The sequence below is a fragment of the Eubalaena glacialis genome, chromosome 5, assembly GCF_028564815.1.
Source record: "Eubalaena glacialis isolate mEubGla1 chromosome 5, mEubGla1.1.hap2.+ XY, whole genome shotgun sequence".
Lineage (NCBI taxonomy): Eukaryota > Metazoa > Chordata > Mammalia > Artiodactyla > Balaenidae > Eubalaena > Eubalaena glacialis.
Genome location: NC_083720.1, coordinates 18629018 through 18645219, shown reverse-complemented (window position 1 = coordinate 18645219; position 16202 = coordinate 18629018). Strand labels below are relative to the sequence as shown.

At 42.4% G+C, this 16202-nt stretch overlaps 1 protein-coding gene across 4 annotated transcripts; it reads left to right on the top strand.

The window, feature by feature from the left end:
- The first annotated feature begins 946 nt into the window (after nucleotides 1-946).
- Nucleotides 947-7788, top strand: SPRY1 (sprouty RTK signaling antagonist 1). 4 transcript variants are annotated; one of them, XM_061192001.1, is made up of 4 exons: nucleotides 947-1117; nucleotides 1845-2062; nucleotides 2247-2703; nucleotides 5537-7787. In XM_061192001.1, the coding sequence occupies exon 4, from the start codon at nucleotides 5592-5594 to the stop codon at nucleotides 6549-6551; it is 960 nt and encodes a 319-aa protein (XP_061047984.1). In that variant the 5' UTR covers nucleotides 947-1117; nucleotides 1845-2062; nucleotides 2247-2703; nucleotides 5537-5591; the 3' UTR covers nucleotides 6552-7787. The 4 variants fall into 4 exon arrangements, with proteins under 4 accessions (XP_061047984.1, XP_061047983.1, XP_061047985.1 ...); XM_061192000.1 differs by having other exon boundaries at nucleotides 1845-2703; XM_061192002.1 differs by lacking the exons at nucleotides 947-1117; nucleotides 1845-2062; nucleotides 2247-2703 and adding an exon at nucleotides 3648-3746 and having other exon boundaries at nucleotides 5537-7788.
- Nucleotides 7789-16202: the final 8414 nt, after the last annotated feature.

The window sequence follows — 16202 nt, the reverse complement described above, 5'->3', positions numbered from 1 at the left end:
GCTACTTCTGATATGTAGTACCTGGAGAAAATATTTCCTTTCCACTTACTATATGTTTTTGGGTTTTAGGTATCTTTTAAAAGTCTCTGTGGAAACTCAAATTTCACATATAGTTACCCTCACTGCAGCATGAAGTACACGATTTTGATAATAAATGTCTAAAATCCAATAGTTTGTAAGGAAACAAAAAGCAAGTTTCCTACTGATTAAAATGCTTTTTTTTTTTCAGTGACACATCATTTATGCTTAAGAATTATACAACTTCTTGGAAAATTATTTCTATTTTAATTGATTGCCATTTAGCTGACTTTTAAAAATAATTTTTTTTTCAAAATTATAAATATATTACAAAATTGAAGGAGTTTGGGATTTTTAAAATTTGATTTTGGGGAAATTATATCACAAATCAAGATAGAGCAATTATTATAAAAACTACAGCAGGAGATTGCGCCTTAATGACATATTGTTACATACATTTGCAGTAAGGAGTGCCACCTTTTGAACTTTGAGGTTTCACATATTCTGAACTTTGCTTTAAATAGGAACTAATGTTATATTATCATCTTTTTTCTATCAATATACATTCTCTCACTGATCAGAAGTGATGGCTTGATATACAACTTTTTAATCTTCTTTTATTCTTCAAAATTGTTTTCTAGTTCAACTTTAAGGATAGAGTCCACCAATCCTTTTACTGAGATTGATGACTAAAGACTGCTGACTAAATTTAAAGGTATTCTTTCATGACAAACAGCATTTGCAGGATTTTTAGAGGCAATCCACATTTTTAGAGGATGTTTTTCACAGGAGTGTACAGGGCAACATTTCCAAGTGAGTACTCATAAACGAAAGAGGAAACGACTGTTGGGGAAATCCTGCTCCAGGTTTTCAGGCAGCCCGTATGATTGACATATGATATCACTGGAGGCGTGTCCTGGAGTGGAGGTGGAGGTGGAGGCGACGAGCTGAAATTCTGCGGAGCCGGAGTGGGATTGCTCTGTAAGGCACTCAGTGGTTTGCAGAGTGATAGCTGCAGACAGAACTCCCTGCCCTGGATAAGGAGCAGCTACAGTCGCTGTAAATGTGCCTGAAAAGCAATTTCCAATCTTTGCGTTAGGTAAGAACTGTTTCCTTCCTTTCCTTCCGCAGACATTTTAGGAAAGATCAGGTGAGAAATGTTGGCTTTTGCAAGGAACTGGTTATTTCTTTGAACTCGCTTTAGATCTAAGATTACTGGTTGCATTTCAAATTACCAGTAGCATTCCCACTACTAAAACTAATGCTCTTAAAGTAAATGCTACCACCAAAAGAAAAAGCAGGGTCCCTTTCCCTCCCCCCCCTCCCCCCGTAAGCGAACTACTTAACAAGGTTAAAGTCTGAAACTGTCGGATGTGTGAAAAACTGGGTGGTTTATGCCGAAGAGGGGCTGGCACTCGGGTGTGTGGACCAAATGCGTGTTTGTTTAGGCATTGTTGGCGACCGAATCCCGAGAAGCAATTGTCTAAAACCTGAATTTCCCGTCCCTGTGTATTGATTTCCAATGCGCAGAGGCGTCGCTTGAACGTTGTTTGAACTCCTAGGCATTCCAAGGGGAAAAAGCACTTCGGCAAAAACGTGCAAGACTGCATGTTACTTTGGTTCGCTGCTGACACGCCGACTGTGCGCCCGCCTGTCAATCACTGGGAGCAGCAACAGCCAGCACATGGCAGCGGGTGCGGGCGGCTGGCGAGCTGGCGAGCGGCCCGCTCCGCTCCACTCTCCTCCCGGGCGGCGGAGCGCGCTGCGCGTCCAAGTGCCTGGAAAGAAAGGGAAATTAACGTGTTTTTCTCTCTAATCGTCTGTAGCAGGCATTTCGGCCGTGGAAGAGGAGGGTCGGAGGACTGAGAGTGAGCGCTGCCCGGGAGACGCTGACTGCCAGCACCGGAGTTCCCGGGGACGCCGTCCCCCCACTTGCCCGGCGTGCGGGTTCGGGCAAGTGCCTGGACCTGCGCGGGGGCCAAGGGACTTCGCCCCGCCTCCTCCCCGGAGGAGAACCCCCAAACCTCGCTGCCTCAAAAAGCCGGTAAAAAAAAAAAAAATCCACCCCCCCACTCCCCCCAACCCTCGGAGAGCGGCGGCTCGGCCTCGCAGGCGTGTGCTCCCGCTTGCCTGCGCGGCTCCGTGACCCGCCCGCGGACGCCGGTTCGAGCCCCGTCCCGGGCGCCGCGGAGCCTCGAACGTCCGTGACGTGGATTTTCACGCGTCAGGAGGCCGCCACTCCCGCCTTTCCCGCGAGGAGCGACTGGAACCCGAGAAGAACTCTGGTCCGAGCACGCACTCTTATACCCGCCGCTCCCTCGCTCGCTTTCCGGAGAGACCCGGAGAGCCCTCCCGAAGGGAATTTTTTTCTGGCTCTCGGAGGGGGCTGCAGGAGAAGAGCCCCGGAGGTGGATGTTACTGAGCTGCGCGGCGCACGCGAGCTGTGAGGAGTCTGCGCCCGGCCGCGCGGAGTCTCCGGAGGATTGTCCCCCGCAGCCGGAAGGGAGCCGCGGGGAGCGCTCCTGCCCGGCGGGGGCGGTGGAGGCCGCGGGCCGACCGGCCGCAGCTCGGGCCATGCCTCCCCGTTCTCCTCGCCGCGGTTGATGCGGGGCGTGCACGCCGCCGCCCGCACCGGGACCCGGGCCGGGTTGCACGGCTTTGCCCGCCGCCCCCGCTTCGGCCTAGGTGAGTGTGGGGCGGCTGCGGGGGCGGGAGGCGCGCGGGCGGGGCGGGGCGGGCCGGGCGGCAGGTGCGGGCCCGGAGGAGCAGCGCGGGGGCCGGGGCCGCGCGAGGGGAGGGAGGGCAGAGAAGGGAGAGGAGGGCGACCCCCTCCCGCGGCGCGGCCCTCCCGCCGGGGCGCTCGGGGCTCCGGAACCGGGCGGGCGACCTTCCGCCTCCGCACGGGATGGCGAGCGGGGCCCCGCGTCCTCAGTCGCCTGCAGCGGTGGCGCCATGACCCGGGGTGTCCTCTCGGAGGAACCGCCCCCCCGGGGGAAAGACGCTTTCAGGGAGGCTTTTGGGGGGGGTCAACGGGGCAGGGGGGGCCGCGGAGCTGTTCGGCGGGTTTTCTGTGTCGGAGGCTCCCTGGGACTGGGGCCGGGAACGGCGTGTTTGCGCCCGCGTGTGCCTGAGCAAAGCCCCAATTCGCCGGGGACGCCCTGGCCCGAGTCTGCGTGCGCCCGAGCGAGCTGCCCCTGTATTCTTGTAGTGAGAGCGGTGGAGCGGCGAGGGGAGGGGAGAGGGCACTGCCACTTTAAAAGTGGGGAAGTCCGCCCTCCTGAGGTAATGGTAACCTCAGCCTCCTCCCCTCCTCCTGCCCGAGAGAGAGAGAGCGAGCGAGAGAGCGAGAGCGAGCGGGAGAGCGAGCAAACTTGTTTTCATTCATAACTTTTTCCTTTTCCTTCCTCTCCGTCAACTCTTTATTCCCCGCTTGTCTCCGCGCGGATTGCAGAGGGCGCAGCTCCACCGCGGTAGCCGGCGCTGTGGCGACGCCGCTCTGCAGCCCCTGCCCCTGGCTCGCTGCGCCCCGGCTCTTTAGGAATCCGGCTTCTCCTTTAAAGTGTAGACAGCTATTTATTTATAACCCTCCCTGACGTGGGCTTGCTTTTTGGCGCCCGCGTCCGCTCTGAAGGCTCTCCCCGATTTGTGAGCCTCCCTGGTGTGGCATACGCCAAAAGGTTTTGGAAATCCACGGTGATCCTTAGGATGTGATGGGATTGTCCGAAAAGGTATTCGACTTCGATTCGGGGGTTTCTTGGGGAAGACAGTCCGCCGAGAGCGTGTGAGCGTGTTTGGGGCTAGATCGAGGGCTGTCACTGCTGGAAGAGGGGCTTTGCTTCAGATCAGAGGCGGCTGAGTGTCTCTTTGCTCTTTCCTTTTATCCGGTGGTCTCCGCCACCGGCCAGCGTGAACTCTGCCACAGCTAGCGTTGAAAACTCAGATTCAAGTGCCTGGTGTTTTCTCTGCCCTCTTCAAATCTACCGTTCTTCCTTTCGTGTGGAATCCGCCTTACTACCTTTTAGGTACTCTTTGCTTTACAAGCATTGGGTTAAAAAGTGCTTTGCTAGGAGGAATGATACTGTGCAGAGTAACGATGGAATCTTTTGAACAGCCCTGAAGGATTCCAGGACTAAACCCAGCAGGTTGCGAATGTGTTTCTCCTTCTGTACAGAGAAGGTAGAAGAAAGTAGAAACTCGAGGATCTGAGTTGGGAGAATGAGGGAGGGGAACGCCAAGAAGTTAACATGTAAGACTTGGTCCGGGGACATTCAGTGAAGTTAACAGATGAAATGGACTTCTTTCCGCTTTAGTCCTTAAGCTGATGTGTTTTGGCTCAAGGTGGTAGTGGGGAATGGGCATTTTTTTCTTTTCATTCTTGAATTGGATCAAATCTGTAGGCTTTGGGAGGAATTGTGTGAAAAATGTTCTAGTCTACCATTGACTGAAAACAGAAACGTTTTTATGTTTGATTGTTTTAAGAAGACATAAATTAGAAACTACTATTGGTGTGGAAACAAATGCTTATTTTTATCAGGATATTACTGTACTTTATTACAAGAAGCACATGGATTCAGAGTTGTCAGTGCCTTTGAAAATCAAGATCTGTCATGTAAATACAGACTTTTAAATTAGAGGAAATACAGATCATTAAAATGGCCAGGATTTCCCCATACTACTAAAGGCCTAACACTTACTTGTGTGTGAAAGTTATCTTGTTAGGTGAGTGAGCCCTTATTTAAACTTAAAAAAAAATCCTTTCATGATTTCAAATGTGAATACTCTTAATGTTCACAGAACTGTACGTTAAGTTTTGTGTGTGTGCTTTAGAGGCTATAAAACACCAAGAACTGTTGTATTTGTCTGCATTTGCATCTTGTACATTAATAATGAGCTAGCTTTAAAATTCTGGTTTCTCCTGAAAAATGACCTCTTATTTTGAGATTCCTTTTTAGTTTGGAATCTCCTTGATTTTTTTTTTTTAATGCATGAAGTATATACCTTGACTAATTTCCTCACCATTAATCTAATGCTTGTAACAGCAAACAAATAACAGAAGGCAACAGCACCAAAGCCATTCTTAATTTTTTTAAAGAGTGGCTGTTTTCCTTTATGGAAAACACCCATGAACTGATACTGAGCTCTCTTTAGATGAGAGCTGTTTATTAGTGCTTATATTCAATACTCCCCACGAGGGCATACTGCATTTTAATTGTTTGTTAGATTCACAAACAGGAAGACATTACCTCTTGATTCTGCTTTTTAAAACTTGAAAAAACTTCTAATTCTTATGGCATGGGGACTCTTGCTTACATTCTTCTTCTATGATGTGGTCCTCAGCCTCTGTTAGAATTGGACTCTGGCCAGGACCCCAGCATCATTGTAATCCACTGATGAGGGAGATCATTACCAGGTGGATTAGGCAATTTGTGACTTGACAGGATTTCTCGCCTCCCCCCCTCCCCCAAATGCTTCTCCTCATTTATTTTTTCTGTTTTTTTCATCCTCGATTTCCTTTTAGGATTTCAGATGCATGCCAGGTTTCCACTGATTGCCAGAATTCAAGATCACTACACATGGATCCCCAAAATCAACATGGCAGTGGCAGTTCTTTAGTTGTGACCCAGCAGCCTGCTTTGGACAACCGTCAGAGATTAGACTATGAGAGAGAGATTCAGCCTGCTGCTATTTTGTCCTTAGACCAGATCAAGGCCATCAGAGGCAGCAATGAGTACACAGAAGGGCCATCAGTGGTGAAAAGACCTGCTCTTCGAACAGCACCAAGACAAGAAAAGCATGAAAGGACTCATGAAATCATACCAATTAATGTGAATAATCACTATGAGCACAGACCTACCAGCCACTTGGGACATGCAGGACTCTCACATAGTCCCAGAGGCCCCATACTGAGCAGGTCAACCAGCACTGGGAGTGCAGCCAGTTCTGGGAGCAACAGCAGTGCCTCTTCTGAGCAGGGGCTGTTGGGAAGGTCCCCACCAGCCAGGCCAGTGTCTGCTCACAGGTCTGAAAGGACAGTCCGGACCCAGCCCAAGCAGCTGATTGTGGATGACTTAAAGGGTTCCTTGAAAGAGGACCTGACACAGCACAAGTTCATTTGTGAACAGTGTGGGAAGTGCAAGTGTGGAGAATGCACAGCTCCCAGGACCCTGCCGTCCTGTTTGGCCTGTAACCGGCAGTGCCTTTGCTCTGCTGAGAGCATGGTGGAGTATGGAACCTGCATGTGCTTGGTCAAGGGCATCTTCTACCACTGCTCCAATGACGACGAAGGGGATTCTTACTCGGATAATCCTTGCTCCTGTTCACAGTCACACTGCTGCTCTAGGTACCTGTGTATGGGAGCCATGTCTCTGTTTTTACCTTGCCTACTCTGTTACCCTCCTGCTAAGGGATGCCTGAAGCTGTGCAGGGGGTGTTATGACTGGATCCATCGCCCAGGGTGCAGATGTAAGAACTCCAACACAGTCTATTGTAAGCTGGAGAGCTGCCCCTCCCGGGGTCAGGGTAAACCATCATGATTTTTGGAGGTGGGTTGGACCTCCTGAACTTCTGGCTTTCAAGCTGTGGCTGTTATGAAAAGATCCTGTTAGATACTGGTTTTATTTTCCTTGCAGTTTTTCCCTGTTTCCCACGTTCTCTCCCCCTCTTCCCAAGGTTTGACTCATGGATTTTACTCTTCTCTAATGGATGATCTTCAGTAACAGTGAACTGTGAAACTGCACCTGGCTCCCCCTTAGGACAAGAGCCTCTGCCATCCACTCGAGAGGATATTGAGAGCCAGTGGGCTTCTGTGTAGCCTTTTTGTTCTGCAAGCAACTTTCCAAAGTTGTACACATGAACATACCCACACACACACCCAGACTACAGTGATTTAGAGCTGTTTTTGATTGGGTACTCTGGGAGCAGGGAAATTGGTTTTTTAAAGAGGCAACCATTTAATTGCTTAAATAAGCTATGTATTAAATCTGTCTCCAATTAGGGCTCTCTTCATAGCATTGGACCCTTAAGTAGCAAGGGGGATATGTTTCTGTTATAACATTAAAATTCTCCTTTAACCACTGCCCTCTCCTTGCCCCTCAACGTTCTCTCCCCTCAGTTTTGGCATTATCTTATTCTAGAGATGCCAGTTTTGTTTTTTGGGTTTTTTTCCCGTGTAATTTTAGATCCGCTTTACGATGTAAATCTTCACATTGGAGATATATTAGTTGTATCTTGCTCATCCTCGTTCAAAGCTTTCATATTTGTGAAGGACTCAACTCCCTTCCTTCCGTACCCCACGCTTTTCACCAAATTACTCTTGTCACTGAGGGCACTTGGATGACTGAAGTTGATATTTATAGCTGATCGATCTATACATGTCACAGAACTATGCTGCCTAAAGTGATCTTGGCTCCTTAATGGTTTTTGGACCCTTGGTTAGTTAACAGCTGAGTAGTTCTAATCTTTTCTGTTTTCATTGCCTTAACCACAAATTGTGGTGCTTTTTGTATATTTTATGTATAAATCACAAAGTTGAATTCTGACTATTTTTAAGACAAAAGTCTGTTAAACTTTTTTATTGTAAAGAATATTTATTATGCGAATCTATTATTTTATGATATTTATTGCAAAAACTGTTGAAATGTACTCATGTCTGAATATAACAAAATATCAATACATAACGGAAAATAAGGTGACACAAAGAAAGTACATATGTTAACTATAATGCAGAAAATATATTAATTAATGAACCTGTCTCTTGATTTCTTCATTTATTAGCCTGTACTGTTGTGGTGATTTTTGTCATTTGCTTCGACTCTTTCTTCATGCATACCCATTTTCTTTCTTTCCCTTAACATACCAAATCTAGATGCAAGTGAGCTCAAATTTTGAACTAGATGTTTCCTGGAAAATGCATTAATCAAGATTTTGTAATCCAAATTCTGTTTCAGCAAATGCCTGAGTAAATCACTTTACAGAGGGAAAAAATTTTTTTTGTAATTAATGTTAACAATTCCTGCCTCTTTTGGCTATTTTGTAAGCAAGGGGTTTTGTGTATGTCATAGTTTCTTGCAATGGGACGTATTTGTAAGTTTTAAAAAATGTTTATCTTAACTCTCTTGGATTAGTCAGAAATTAGTTTTCATCCGCAAAACTTAAAGGACTTAGTTCTGTAGGCATGCTAGGAGTCTTTGGCGCTGTCACTTTAATAAAACATTCTAAAAGTTAAGAGTGCACCAAGGGAATAGTTAACATTATCAAAGAGATGTTTTAAAAACATTCCAGTCATTACCTTTGCATTTCCTTTCATAAGTCTCTAATGTGACCTGATCAAATAACATTTTGTCATGTTTTATGGAATAAGAAATCTGAGGGCCCTGAAACTTTATATAAAAAAAGTAAATATTTTTAGTTTTTAGTCTGCTGAAGTCACGACATAGTTAGACCCTTTGGGTCTGATAAAATTTTGTTCATGTGACTCAGACTCAAGTTTCACGAACTCCTCCCTGTGCCTAAGTGATATGTCAAAGCTGAATAATCTGCATTTGAGAGTAAGATGTTGACACAATATGAGCCCAGGATTTAGGCTGTCAAAACTCTTACCCAGCTTTTTTGTTTTGGTTGTCTCTTTACATGATTTGGCTACTAGTTTTGGAGTACTTACTCTTTGTAAATAGCCTTTGATTTTGTTTTAATCTGACAAGACATAAGTGATAGAAACTTGTTTTAATGCTTTTCCATCAAGTCACTAAACTATTAGTTGGCATTGTGACATTTGGTATAATCAAGTCTTTTCTCTATGCTCTGAAAGCAGGAACTTTTTTTTTTTAATGAGTATTTGTGTTTTGGAGGCCATTTCATAATCTATAGTATTTCAAAATGTGAATTTATTTCCTCTTGTACTCAAGTTATGTGATGATATCACTGATCCCTTAATATTGAATATTTCATTGAAGTTTGGCTCCTTAATGAAGTGTATAAACAGTCTCCCTCAAAATACTGTGTAACTTTTTTCTGTTATTTAGACCCTTCGTATAATTAGGAATTGGTATAAGAGCTGTCTGTAGCTGTACTAACCAGACTAAGAAGCTGTAGCTTTTATTGAAAGAAATTTATAACTTTTATGAGAAATCAGGTATGCTGTGGAGTTTTAACTTCAGGCTATACGGGGAATACATTAAAATTACAATATTAAAGACGGTAGTCTCAGGCCTGTATTTGGAAGTAGCAATAGGTTAGAGGTTCAGACTTCTAACATGCTTGTCAGGTGCAAAGCATAAACACTTTGATTCAAAACTGCCTCCTTTGTGATGGTTTAAACCTAGAAGGAAAAAATATTAGGGTGTGTCTTCATGAATGCTTATGAGTCCTATGCTTTTTAATACTGATGATCATTTTAAAGTGCTAAGGCTATGAAAGCATCAGCAAAGCTGAAATTTCTTATAATTCCACTGCCATTTATTTGATACTGCCCAGTGAAAAATACCAAATAGATGGATTAACCTTTCCTTTTTTATTCCACAATTTTGTCCCTCTTCCTCAGCTACTAGAGCTTGACAGAATGAATATTTTTGTTAAATAGGTCCTTTCCAGCATATTTTCTGAGTGCCATTCTTTTCATTCCAAGAAGTTTTATTTAGATAATTTAATTGTGAATAAAACCAATGCAGGATTGCTGTAATTGAGTAGTTTCCCGTCAACAGTTTATAAAATGTCACTCAGCAGAAAAATGGAATGTGAAAAAACAGATATGCTGCTTTTTGTGAAGGCCTAAGGTGAATCCTTAAATGATAGTCTGTTATAATTATTATATGGTTTTCAAAATCCAAACCAAAGAATGAACATTCCAGTTATGACTAAGAAAAAAATAAATAAAAACTGGTTTTTAAAGTGAAAGGAAGGGAGTTAAAAACTAATCATGTTTTTACCCTAAAGTTAATATTGGAATCAAACTCAGGGTTCATTTCCAGAAGACTGATTCAATTTTTGAAATTGTCTCCTTTTCCTAAATGTTTTTTTGTTGAGTGATGTATTTCATGGCAGTTTTTATGTATAGCTCTTTAGCAAAAAAGTACAATCCCATTTTTAAACATATATATATATATATATATTGCAAGAGAAAGTTTGGCATCATTTTTTACACATCTTGAAAACAAAACTTTAAATCCCCCTTTTGGCCAATTGACAATTGGAGGACTGTTTTTTTCCATTATTTCACTTATTAGATAAGACAGCCATGTACTTAATTGACAAAGTTATTGCTTCTTCTGATATTCTCTTGGACTATTACCAAGCCATTTTGCTACATTTATTGAACCCCTACTATGTGCATTATTCCATATGCAGAAGAATTCTAGAGCTAGAAATAGCTATCAGAATATACTTGCTTTATGTTTCTCAACCATATATGAAAGTAAATATATCACTAGTTAAAAAGTTAAAAGTCAGAAGTCTGTGTCATAGCTCAGACCTACTCTACCAGAAGAATCGCCAGGAGAGGAGCTTGATATTCTGAATTTCAAAAAGCTTCTTGGGTGATTCTATCAGGCAATTTTGGAATCGCTTTTTTAGTTTGATGTCTTCATTTTGAGAATGGAGAAACAAAGGCCTGGCTTGAGAAGTGCTCATAGCTAGCATAGAACCAGGACTCTTCAGATACAGGATTTTCTTCATTTCTTGGCAGCAAGCCTGGTACCTTTATGTTACACATTAGCCTTTACCATTTCATTCTTTTTATCAGAACGTGTTTCCTTCATAATTAATCAATTTGACCATAATTTAGGAAATGGAATGTTTTTCTGCATATATTATTTGCACTTAGCTATCAGGAATAAGTAGCAAATGACTTCATTGCCATGATTATTTTTCATATGTTATTATTAAAGTTAACAGCTTCATCTGAAAACAGCATGTGTGCTTCCCCTGGCCAGGTGCATATGGTAATAATGGAACAAACGGATTCGATCAGTTTGTAAAAGATAATAGTAACTTGGCATCTAGATTTAAGAACTTGTGTGATGGCACTTCTTACTGTTATTCTGGTCATTTCAGGATTACAGTGATTAAAAAGCAGATTTAAATGTTCTATTTTGTACTATTAAAAAGATTGGTGTTAAAGTCAGATAATTGAGTCATACTAGGTATGGCAATAACTCTAAGAGCGAAAGCCATCAGAGAACCTAGAACTGTTTTGAACTAGGTAATTTGGGAAAATATACTAAAAGCTTTTATCATTCACTAGTAAGTAGTCCAAGAGCTTGTTTTGATAAAATAATCATAGAATCATACTTTTAGTGATAGAAAGAAACTTAGAGGTCATCTATTGCATCTTCTTTAGAGATGAGAAAGCCAGGTTCAGAGATGTTACTTACCTAAAGTCATGATCTAATTGCCAAAATAAAATAAACTTTATTAAAAACTGCTTGCTACATATGTACGTTTGGTAAAAGATTGGAAGAAAGGAGAGGTTGGTTGGGGGGGGGGGCAAGACCAACCTCTAAACCAAAGTTTCAGCTTAATTTGTAAGTTATAAAATTCAACAAATTTGTGAAAGCACAATGGACTAACGGTAGTCCAAGGCAGAGAAATAAGTGCCGTAAGAAAGGAATCAGACAAAACGAGCCGAATAAATTTGATGTAAGAAAAGCAAGGTGAGTATTTGAGAAAACTGAGTTCCAGTTTGGCTAGCAGCAGTTCTCAACTTCAGCTGTACATTAAAACCACCTGGAAGTAAAACAACAACAAACAAAACCTGTGCCCTCGGTGGGGCTTTGTCTTTTGTCTGTCTTCCAAGCACCCCAGATGATTCTAAGGCACAGCCACGGTGAAGAGCCTCTGAATTAGATTATAGGTAAGTGTAGAAGAATTATGGGAGATTAAAATGGCAGCTATTAAGGTAAGAGGCCAATTTAGAAAAAGAAAGAAGTATTAAGGGTCAGAACTAGCTTGGAGGTTAGTAGGAATGGAAAGAAGGAGGCAACCTGAGAAGTAAACCTAAAGGGCTTTGCAGTTATTTGTATGTGGGGTTGAGAAGGAGGAAACAATTGAAAATGTTGCTGAGGTTTTGGACCAAGGTGAATAGGCAAACGGTACCTCTGTTAAATGGGTGGAATTAGTTTAGGAGGTATGTGGGGTGGGAAAGTTATGAGCTCTATTGGGATAAACTCTTAAGTGCAGGTGAGTTGCCAGAAGGTCACTGAGAAAAAAGTCTAGAATTTAGGAGAGGTGGGTGATGGCCCATCACCCACATGGGGGTGAGAGGGAATCTGTAGCATAGAATTTTTCTAAGGGAAAGAATGGAACTAAAAGCAGGCTAGGAACAAAACCTTGAGGAACATACCTATATTTAGGAGGCATAGCTGGGATTTAGAGCCAACAGAGGGGTGGTCAAAGAAGCATAGGCACTGAAGGATTGGTATGTTTTAGAATCCAAAGGAGACTTTCAAGATGGAAATTAGTAACTAAATGTCAAAAGCTGTGCAGACACCCAACTAAATTTGGTGGGTGGTATTTAGGTGAAATTGTGGTAATAAAAACCAGATTGCATGGGATTAGTGGGTGGTGAGTACAATGCAAGTAACAGCTTTAGACTATTCTAGAAATTTTGAGATGATAGGAAAGTAACTAGAGGCAGTAACAGCTGAGGAGGATTTTTAGAATAACAGAAACCTGCGCCTTTTTGTAGGGCAAGAACAAGGGCAATTGAGAAAGACGGGGCAGAGGAAAGAGCTAAAAGAACGCAATTCCAGAAGAGAGAGGAGGGGATAGAAGACAGCACAACGAGGGCTCTTGAACCTTGGCAACTATGGTTCTTCTCCCAGAGGAAAGAACAAAAGGTGAGAAGGAAGAAAAAGACACAATGGAACTTTAAGAGGCAGAAGAGGGACATTACAGAAATGGACCCTGATTTTGGTAAATAGAGGATGGACTTCTCTTGAAAGTTAAGGTGCATTAAGGGACTGACGGGTTCTTGAGAGCAGAGTCTGGAATGGCTAGAGGTGGGGATGCTAACGCGTGGTCAACAGCAACTGATGAAGTGAAGAGCAGTGCTTAGGGCTCAGCTCACATGGAACCGGAAATTTTGGGGGAGCCACTAAGTGTTTTTCCAGATTTTATCAAGACAGTCCTTGCAACTGGTTAGAGGGGCAGTTAAGGCAGAGGATAAGGGACCATTAAGAAATGGTGAATTTGAAAGAGGTCAGGAATTTTTGGGCAGCAGTCTGAGTATTTGATGGAATGACTGGGCAGAAGAATTGGATGAAGGTTCCAATGAGGATGAAATACAGGCTTACAGAGAGTATGGAAAGAGCAAAGGTAGACAGCTGAGGACAGAGGAGAATTTTCAAGTCAAGATCTTAGAAGGTGGGCCATTTTCAAATGCTGAGGATATCTGGGGTTTCTCTGTGCTCATGGGTAGCTGAGGCAGAGAGGAGATTTTTGGAGCAAAAGATGAAGAGGACGAGAAAACAGAGGCCAATGTGTTAAAAGAGTTGTTAATTTAAGTATTAAAATGCTGGAGCTGGAGAGGGACATTTAGAGGCTGGTGTTTATGTTTGGAAAGGATGTTTCTGGACACTTTAACTTGTTTTTAAGCTAATGGATTATAAATTAAGTAATTAAGATCTGATAAAAATGTAAGATTTCTTAAAAAGGAATGAACTAGTGGAGTAGAATTTATTTCAAATGGGACATGCTCCATTTATAGCACAAATGATCTGTTAACAAAATCTGTTACTGAATAAAGAAAATATCTTCATGAAAATTGATTGACCAGTCAATTCCGTCAAAATAATACACAGAGCCAAAAGACCTTCTGCCTTCCCCATTCCCTTCTTTAAGCTTTCGCACACTTCAGAGGCACTTCAGAATGCAAAGAGATTGGGTCCAAGATCTTCGTCTTGTCTGTTTCACAAAGTTTGCATGTTGCAGATTTGCAGTAGAAGCTGTGAGTGAATTGACTCCTTAACAGAAATACATTTTATTCTCCTGGGCCACCCAGAGTCTGCCTTCTACTCCAAATGTAGAGAGGCCTATCTTTATAAAGAAAACTGAGGGTGTTAGAGGTATTTACAGACTATGTGGAGTTCTAATTGGTTACTTCGTGGTTTATAAACCTGCTTTTGGAATTACCTGTAATTTCCTCTTCAAATCTGCCTTTGGCCATTTTTGGCTATTGCCCTTTAGTAGCACCAGAAACAGAATCCAATTAGGGAAGATAAAATAAACACAAAGATGAAACTAAAATCTATCAGTTTAACTTCTTGCTATCTAATACCTAGAACAGTGCTTGTTACAGAAGAGTAGGAGCTCAATAAATATTTGTTGTCGATTGCCTTGCTAGATTTATTCATAAAAGCTTCAGAGAAGGAAAGATGCTTAGATTAATGACCAAATTGAATTTTTGTTTTTGCAAGGTTTTTGATACTGTTTCTAATGTTAACAATATTGGCAATTTTGAGAGAAAATTTAAATTGCTTGGCTCTGTCAACCATTTAGTCATTTATTTAACAATCGTATTTTAGGTGCTGAGAATTCCAGTCTTTGACTAGTACTGCATACATTTTTAACCATGTGATTGGTGTTACCATATCAGTTGGTAACTGGGCCTATGGAGACACTCTGGGAAGAGGCACCACATCTGTCTCTGCAAGTCAGGGGAGGCTTCACAGAGAAGTCATGAAAGATGAGTAGTAATTCATCAGGTAGACAAGGGAGAGAAAAGCCTACCAGATCAGTACAAAGGCATGTTAGCGGGAATAATCATGGCATGATGGGGAAATTGCAAGTAATTTAGAATGTTTGGAAAGTAAGGTGTCTGTGGGAAGGAGAGGAGCCAGCCATGGAAAGTGTGAATGTCAAGTTGAAAAGTTTGAGCTCCATCCTGTGAGTGAGAAGGAGTCACGGAGAGGCCAGATTATAAACAAGAGAGTGACATGACCAGATTAGAGTTTCAGAAAGATTCTTCAGGCAGCCCTGTGGAGGACAGACTGCAGTGGAAGCGGGAGACGAGCTAGATCATTAATATAATTGTCAAGATGATTCATGTGACAAGGACAGTGGAGACTGGCAGGAAGGATGGGTTTGAGATGATGGGTTGAGGAAGATGAGTGAGGACGGATCTAGGTGACTAATCACTGAACCAACTCATAACTGGTCCATAACTGGTAACATAAGGCAGACAGGACATTTGTATAAATAAAATGCATCAGCAGACCAAAATTTTGCACGTTGAACATTCTACTAATTGTGCAGATTTGGGAATCTTTTTTCCCCCCTAGGACACATCTCTCCCAGAACAGTTAATGAGTGATGAAGTGGACCGAAGGCAGGAAGCAAGAAGGCAGAGAAGAGAATCAAAGTCTTTGAAAATCAAGCAAACTAAATTATTAATTCTTTCTTCCACCCTGGCTCCCCAGACAGAGTTCACTGTATATCACTGAGAAAAGTGAATTATGTATCTATCTGAACATTGTTGTCAGAAATACCAAATTCTAGGATAGAAAATTCAGGAAGCCAACTGTTTTCTCCCGATTATCTAAAAACATTAACTCCCCTACTCCCCCCCCCTCTGCACCCCGGAAACGCCCCGGCCCAGGCATTACATTTTAAATCATTGGAGTATCTTAAAAATAATGTTGGCAACTTCAATGTCCTGGTTTTCCTTATTCCTTTTGTTTTTCTCTGTTGGTCAAAGTGAGAAACGGTAGTGAGGATGGACAAAGGAAGAAGGGTGATTGGGGAATATGTATATTAGGTGATTGGGAATTAGGATTAGAGAATAGTTTGAAGCCACTCAAAGTCAAATCTGGGAGGGCCTTAAAGACTTCTTAGTTCCTTTCCTTCATTTTAAAGTAAATACTGTTGAACCACAGAAAGATGAAATGACTTACTTAAGGATAAACAGCTAACAGGAAAGAGAACCAGCTGAATGAGAAAAAGATGTGAAAACTACTTTTAAAAGTCCTATATACTATTTCTATTATGTAGACCTTATCTATACTTGAAGTCTGGGAGTTTAATTTACAATTCCTAAATAGGATATACCATAACAATAGGCCCAGTTAGTGAAACCCAGATTCTTGCAGAAGCTGTAGAAAAAAAAGTACAAAATCATTTGGGGATTGGAATCAGTCATTTTTTTCTTGTAGTTTGAAATGCTTGTAAATGAGAGTATTGGAGTTAAACATTTT